This window comes from Mastigoproctus giganteus, chromosome 3, assembly GCF_048544385.1.
Source record: "Mastigoproctus giganteus isolate SK-2022 chromosome 3, ASM4854438v1, whole genome shotgun sequence".
Classification (NCBI taxonomy): domain Eukaryota; kingdom Metazoa; phylum Arthropoda; class Arachnida; order Uropygi; family Thelyphonidae; genus Mastigoproctus; species Mastigoproctus giganteus.
Window position 1 is genome coordinate 188,028,346 of NC_143577.1, and position 8,477 is coordinate 188,036,822.

At 34.1% G+C, this 8,477-nt stretch overlaps 1 protein-coding gene across 4 annotated transcripts in view; it reads left to right on the plus strand.

The window, feature by feature from the left end:
* Positions 1 to 7,663, plus strand: part of LOC150088474 (uncharacterized) — a 131,445-nt gene extending 123,782 nt beyond the window's left edge. For 2 of the 4 annotated variants that reach the window (XM_090369536.1, XM_090369535.1), the window contains exon 6: positions 6,447 to 7,662. In XM_090369536.1, coding sequence (XP_090225662.1) covers positions 6,447 to 6,515 — 69 coding nt within the window. In that variant the 3' untranslated portion in view covers positions 6,516 to 7,662. Of the gene's footprint in view, positions 1 to 6,446 lie in introns of all 4 variants that reach the window. The other 2 variants (XM_090369534.1, XM_090369538.1) reach the window with 2 other exon arrangements.
* The last annotated feature ends 814 nt before the right edge of the window (positions 7,664 to 8,477 follow it).

Genomic DNA, 8,477 nt, shown 5'->3' on the forward strand with positions numbered 1-8,477 from the left:
CATGGCAGGCATAAACAAACCTGTTTATTGCCTCCACTTTCTAACAGTATAGATATTATTAGGGCATATGTCATTATTCAGAGCCTTTAATGTTTGTGATAATAGCTCACTTGATCTGGATCACATCAGAAAAATAGAGACACGGTTTCTTGCCCAACAATTGTAGAAAAACATATCTAACAGAATATATAATTTCCAGAGCCCATCAAGAACATCATCACCAACAGTCATCTAGTTATCCTGTACATTTCTGGGATAAGCAGCTCAGTTGTTTAGACGACATGATTACATATTTTTATTTTTACAGGAATCAAGTACCTATAACAGATTTTTTTTTTTTTCTGAGAACAGGCTAGCAGACTACTCCCAAATAGAATCAAAGAACATTACTAATATGAAGTTAATATATTGTGGTGGCAAGTTGGTGTTCTGTGTAATTCATTTGGCACAATGAATTCACTTTATAACTATGGCCTATTAGTATGTGTTTGTTTTACTTAATATTTCAGTGTGAATAATTATGTATCTTCCTTTTTCCAGACTCGTATGAAATTCAGCTTTGTGTTCCATTTAATGAAGTAATTTATGTTGCTATTAAATTCTCTTATCTTCTTCTTCAAGAGGAGTGTTTCCATTTACAATAGGTTTCTTCAGCCTACAAGTTAATAATATCACTTAAAAATAATTTTTTTCAATAGTAATAATAATAAAACACTGTCTATTTGGTTTTAAATGTGCTAAATTTGCCATTTCCTGTTCCTACCAGAAGTTTAAGGGGAAAGTATAGTTATTCAAGGGGCCAAGTAGATTCAGAGTTTCTCAATTTAGGGTGAAATCTCCCAGTTTTTTGTTATTTCTTGATTATTTTCAGTAAAAATAATTTTTCTGCTAATTTTTATGAAGAACTTTGAATGTCCAGATCCAATTAAGTCTCATCTTATAATTCAAACTGAATTAAACTATCTTTTACCTGATTTGAATCTAAGGTATAAGAAGAGCTTTAGGACCTACTTGAAAGATTAGCTAGCAAAAGGATAATACAGTTATATCTCTGTTTTGTGAATAACAAAGCTTTCTTCATATTTTGCCATGGAAGGTTCACTTTGCTACACTAATGCCATTGATGGACTGATTGATGTCCTTGAAACAATAGTAGTAGTAGTAGTAGTGGCATGTGATGCAAGAAAGCAAATGTATGAGCTTATGCAGCATCAGCCAACAAAAAAAAAAAAAAAAAATCACACCATTCCCTCCAAATACCTGTCCAGTTCCTCCTTAAATTTATTCAATCTATCAACTTCCACAATGACAGATGGAAGTTTGTTCCAGCAATTAACCACCCGCTGGCTAAAGGCAAATTTCCTCACATCTGTTCTACATCTGTCTTTTCTTAATTTGAATTTATGCCCCCTTAGGTTCGTAATCTGAACAAGTGGAAGGATCCCATCAGAATTCAGCGTGCTCAACCCATTCAAGGCCCTATATACCTCAATCAGATCACCGTGCAGGTGCCTAGTCTCCAGCTGCTGCAATTTGCAGAACTTAAGCCTCTCTTGGTAAGAGGATCCCTTCATTCCCCTCACCAATCTTGTTGCCCTTCTCTGTACACGCTCAAGTAAATCTACATCCTTCCTAAAATGAGGCCTCCAGACCTGTATGCAGTACTCAAGCCGTGGCCTGACCATTGCCTTATACAGAGGGATAATCACCTCCTTTTCCCTGCTAGCAAAATTCCTATATATCATTGACAAAACCCCATGACCTGCCCTGGCAGCCTGTCTGCCTTGCTCAGAAAACTTCATATCTGCCTGCACAATTACTCCCAGGTCTTTTTCATTTTCTACCACCTTAAGTGTAGTACCACACAGTTGGTACGTTTCTCTGGGGTTACTTCTACCCATATGCAGTACTTTGCATTTGTCAAGGTTAAACTTCAGTTGCCACTTCTTAGCCCATCTGCCCAAATTATCTAGATCCTGTTGCAGTAGCACACTGCCATTACTGTCATTAACAACCCTGCCAACCTTTGTATCATATGCAAACTTCGACATTAAGCCTGATATACCTTCATCAATATCATAGATAAATATACAAAACAACAGTGGACCTAACACCGAACCCTGTGGGACTCCACTAATAACATTAGTCCAAGAAGAGCGGCACCCATTGATTACCACCCTCTGTCTTCTCGCACTTAACCATCCTTTTATCCATTGTAGCAACTTACCCTTAATACCATTCCGCTCCAATTTGTACAATAGTCTTCCATGCGCAACAGTGTCAAAAGCTTTCCTGAAATCCAAATATATGATATCAAAATTATTTTTTGCATCCAGTTCCTTTGTAACCATATCATAATATCCTATCAAATTTGTCAGACAAGACTTTCCCTTAACAAACCCATGCTGTGTCTGAATTATTGCTGCAGTCTTGTCTAGATGATCCTGCAATGCATCTTTAACCAGCGACTCCATTATTTTACCCGGAACAGAAGTTAAACTAACTGGTCTGTAATTACTCGTGTCACCCTTCGATCCCCCTTTGTGAATTGGGGATACATTTGCACATCTCCAGTCCGTGGGCACCTCCCCTGAGTCCAAGGATGCTCTCATAATTATGGCTAAGGGTTTGCGTAGTTGCTTTGCCGCCTCCTTTAATATAACAGGATCGATCCCATCCACCCCAGTTGCTTTTCTTATGTTTAACTTCAACAATTTCTCCTCCACTTTGCTCTCAGTTATTACAAAATCATTAAGTATCTTGCTACAATTTGATAACCTTCTGCCATTTTCAAACCTTAATAATTCCTCACGTGTGAATGTAGATGCAAAATACTCATTCAGTTTGTTTGCTATCTGAGCAGGATCATCAACAGTCGAACCATCGATGTCAAGTGGACCAATCAGATTCAACCCCTTCCTTTTAGAGTTTATATAAGTAAAGAAATCCTTGCTGTTATTCTTAGCATCTTTTGCCAAGGATTTCTCGTAATCTGCCTTCGCCTGCCGAACCTCCTTTGTGACCTGATTACAGATTAACTTATATCTGCCATAGGCTTCTGAGTCGCTTGATAATTTATATGCATCCCATGCATTTTTCTTCTCTGTTTAGAGTCTCATTAGTTCATTTGACAACCATTTAGGCCTAAACCTTGAAAATATTTCTTAATAGGTATGAAACTTTTAGTAACTTCCACGATTAATTCTTTGAATGCTTCCCACTTAGAATTTACTGTTGATAACATCATCAGTTGATCCCACTGTACAGAATTTAAAAACTGTCGGAGACCACTGTACTTGCCTTTACGGAAGCAAAAGCCCTTTCCTTTACCCCTGATGGTAATTAAATCTTTAAGTAAATTTCACGTCAGTACACTGTGATCACTGCCACCTAGTGGTTCTTTTATCTGCAAATTCCTAATACATGAATGATCACTGCTGATAACCAGATCAAGAGTATTACTTTCTCTGGTTGCCTCTTGAACATGCTCCTGCAGAAAACAATCATCCAATAAATCCATAAAAGTCTGACTAGTGTGTGATTGCCCAACCCACAAGTTCCAGTCAATATCTGGGAAGTTAAAATCCCCCATTATAAGACATTCCAATTTACTAGCCCACTCTATTTCTCTGTAGAATTGTTCATTGTACTCATTCAAGTCATTAGGCCTATAACACACTCCTACTCTTATTTTTGCTTTCGCAGTGCTTATGTCACACCAAACTGACTCAACAGTGCACTGTTCATCTATATCAACTGGATGCACTTCTTTCGATTTTATGTTTTTCTTTATTACACATCATAACACCTCCTCCCTTCCTATCCTGTCTATCCTTTCTGTACACATTGTACTCCCCAAATTCCAGTTCGGCATTCCTTATATCTGTGTGACACCACGTCTCTGATATCCCAACAATATCCGCCTTTGATGTCTTGACCAACACTTCAAATTCATCAATATCTGGGAAGTTAAAATCTCCCATTAGACGATGGAGGTTTTTCGCTGAAGAATTTACTCAAACTGAAGAAGTTTTTCACAAAATCTTTGAAATTAAGCCTAAACCCTGTGATACTCTGCAATGAAATGTACATTCGAATACCAATTGGAATGTACGTTTCATACCAATTGGTCATGCTGTCCATGTGAAAGAATCCTATGAGAACGTGGCGCTTTCCCTAAGGAAAGCACAGTATGATAAATACAAGTGGCACACCTGCAAAATTCAACCTTTTTTATATTATACCTAATTAAAATTTATTTTAATAAAAATAAGGGCCCCAAAATGATTTCTTGCCTAAGGGCCCAAAAAACTTAGCTATGCCACTTCTCCTTTGCATGAGTTTTGTACCTGGAAAGTAAAAATGTTATCTACAATCCACTAGTTTATTGAAAAACCACTTTTCAACCACTTCACGTAGTCTAATGAAGAATTTTGTAAAAGCTGTGGACAGAAACTGAGATGGGCTTCAATATTAAAACTAAAGTTTCCTTGTATTAGTGATATCAGAATCAAAGGTTTATTCATTGGGTTGAAAGTCAGAGCTTTATTGAAAGATGGACAGCTTGAAAGAATGTTAAAGCCCTTGTAACTGGAAGCTTGGAAACCTTCAAGAAATCTTAGGAACATTTTTCTGGCAACAAGAGAGCAGACAACTATTAAAATCTTGATTGAGAATTTATTACATGCCTTTCAAAACCTTAGTTGAAGTATCTCCTTAGAGAGATACTTCAACAGTTCCTCCATTCCCACATAGACTGCATCCCTGAATACGGTGAGCATTTTCATCAAGGTATTACTAGGTAGAAACAAGGCACAGAAAGCTGTCAACTGTCATTGCTGGACAATGATAACAGAGGCTTTTAATAATTACAAAAGAAGCAATCAAAAAAAATAATAATTTACTATATTTTTATGCCATTTATTGTAATACTTGTTAAAATTTCAGTAAGCATAATGTGCATTCTTCTAAATCCACAAGCACTAGGTAATATCTGACTTCAAATTTGGATTCCACTCATAAAAATCCATGAGATGTGCAGATTTTAGAAAAAAAATTAAAAGCTTAAAATTTTCTAACATTATAGATATCACTTTCTTTTAATAAGGAAAGTTTTCCTGGAGAACTTAATGTGTTTTTGTTATAGTGAAATTTTAATTATAATGGTATTTGCTGCAATGCGATTTTACCATATTAGTTTTAGTAACGAGGTTGCATTTTGTGCTTTAATCTTGCACTTGAATGAACCTTCATGAATTAATTCATGAACTACAGATATTCCTCAAATTATGAGCTTAATATATGTTTGCTTGTATATACACATGCTGTATTCTTAGGAGAATTTTTTAAGATGTGTAATTAATTTCAAATTGATCTTTGAATGTTGAGGCAGTATAAATTTCATCCATTCCCTAACTAGATTTGTAAGGCATTTTTAAAACTGCATCCTTCCCTAAGGAAGGAAAATCGTTTTGAATATGCGTTAATTTGATTTGAATTGTGTTAAATTAATTATTTAATTATTTATATCTTACTCTAATGTACCAGTAAGTTGTCGGTTTTTTTTCCGTTTTAATTTCTGGAGGGTATCATAAGGAAGTGTTCTACGCACTATATTGAGGTAAACTCCTCTTATTTTACTAATATTATTATCAACGTAGAACATATTGAGTAGTACAGCTCTGATTCATATTATCTAATGTGCTCTACATGTATTTCTGTATGGCCATGCATGGCTAGACAAGTTTTCCACCTCACTGTAACTTTTTTTTTTTGTTTTGCAGCAGATAATGAGCACAGCAATTAACAATGGGTTATGTAGCTTTGGTGTCAGTATACTGGTTCAATCTCACATTGCACTGTAATCGAACATCCAACAAGATTACATAAGTCCAATAAGTTCATTCCCTTAAAAAAAAAATCCAATACCACACAACAGATATTGTGTTGGATTTTTAAAAGAAAACATTAGTAGACATTAGAAAACATTTTAAAAGAAAACATTAGTATCTGTTTAATACTCTTAAACAGATTTTCTGATGTTCGTAGTGGAGATTTTACTATGCTACCTTTCTTGCCCAGTTTAAACCCATGAGACTATTTTGTGATATTTCAAAGACAAAGCATTTAATACTGATTCCCACACAGTTGATGATCTCCACAAACTTTGTAAGCTGTGCTGCAGAAATTCATTATTTGACTTTGATATATCATTTTGCAAAGAACATGGTTTTAGCAAGTTTTACTTTGAAGACCATATCTTCTGTATGTACAATCACTTTTAAGTAAAGAATTAATAAAGTGTGTGATAATCCCTGCCATACTCAAACTTGTTTTTTTAATATTAGCAATTTCTTGTTAAAGTAAATTCAAAATTGTTTTAAACTATTCAATAAAATTGGAAATTTATACTTTTTTTAAAAAATACTTTTCTTATTATATTGTAGCCAACAGTAGAATTAGATGGTCATGGGCAAGTAAATGTGATGGTAATAAAGGCAGCTGCTGAAGAATAATGAAACATATCAATTCTTCCTTGCCTTTCAACATGAAGAAGTCCTGTTTTTGGTACGAGCCCACCTGACTTTATTTCATGACAAATAATACAACCAACTGTGCAAGTTTAATGTGACGAGCATTAGTCCAGTCCAGTTGAAAGGTGATAATTATCTTGTATTGGCACTCTTGTCATTCTCATCAGCTCAGATATTGTGGTGTTAGAGCTAGCACCTGTGTGATAGTGGTAGTTGGACACAGTAGGTAGTTAATCAACTCATGTACTGTAGAATGGTCTAAACCAGGAAAGTTTGCTTTCCTTATGTATAGCACATGTATTTCAGGACACTAAAACTTATTCTAGGACTGGAAATTTAAACATTTTATTTACTGGAACTTGTATTATTTGAGAAGGATGAATGTAAGTTTGTGTGTTTAATAACATCAAAATATGCAAGAATTTTAACTTCTTGTTTTGTTTTAAACAGAGCACACTTTCCTGGTTTATGTGAAGTTTTCATACAATAATTCAGTCACCTTTATTAAGATTTTGGCTTCCAGTTATCTTCCAAAGGCCCTTTTGCCAGTGTATAAAACATCTTATATGTATATGTACTATGATATGATAAAATAATATTGGTTTTTGAAAGTGGGCCAATTTTTATGTTCCTCCAACTTTAATTTTGTGAATACATTGTGGATTATAATTGTCTTATTTTTTATCAAGCAGTACCACTCTTTGTATGAATAATTCTTTGGTAGCTTTTTATGGTAAGGAATATTGCAAGTTTTTCATATGCTTTTATTGCTACCTACAAATAGTGCAAATATTTATATACATTTATACACGTGTACCTTGACTTACTGCTCAGTGGATATTCTCTTTGGAAGAAAAACATTTTTGATCTGTTTATACCAGCTTTTGAGATTAGCAAGTATATTATAGCTTGTTTAAAGTTCTTTCTGGCTGTCTTCTACAACTTTTCCTCAGCTACTTCATTTTAATTCACATTGTGTGCCTTGACTATGTTAGAGAAGTAAAGCAGTGATACCGAGTTGGACTATGTTTGGTTATTTAACTTCTATACCTTTCTCATAAAGTACACTAATGAGGTAGTAGAATGATTGCTTTGTTGTAATGCATGGAGGGTTTTCTTTTTCTCTGATAAATTTTTTTTTTTTTATTATAAATTGTTTTGTTACATGTATAGAAAAATAATCTGTTGAAGATGACATTTTTTTTAATCAGATAATTACTAATAGATCTGCCATGTCAAATTTTATTGAATTTCTTTAAATATGTCAAAGAAATAAAAGGTTTTGCACCTGATGCGTATTTGGTCAGACTGTGAATGATATGTGCCATTAGTCAGTGTAAAAATGATTGTAGAGGAGCAAAAATCAGTACATAGTTTTGAAATGCTTTTATTCCATTTTCACTGCTTTTTTTTCTTGCACCAGTCTGTTTGAAAGTTTTTGTTAATATTTTGTACTACTGGCAATTCTTCAAATAAAGCTTTTCATTACTAAATACTAGAGTTTGTGAGTAAATTTTTTTTTAACCAAAGTACAGAATTATTTTTGGCATTTCAGTAATTTATATAAGTTGTTTGATATCATTCTTGCAAAATGTGATGTTAGAAAATAACTCTTCAGCTTTTATAAATATGTTGGTTAATGTTTTTTCCCTACCCTTTAGTCTGACCTCAGCAACAGACAGAATTATACAACAATATTATGTAATATTACACAATATTATATATCGTAACATGATCAGAATGGATAATGTAGCCATGGTGGATAATGCATCCACCAAAGAATAGAGCAAAAGAAAATGTGCAGGTTACTATACCATTTGATATTATTATAATGCCAATGACAAGGCTGATACAGGACAGTCTTCAGTGAAGAGAATGATCATCCAGATAGTGATATCCAATTGTGTAAATTAAAGGATTCTGTTAAAAAAAGAGTAAGAGTGT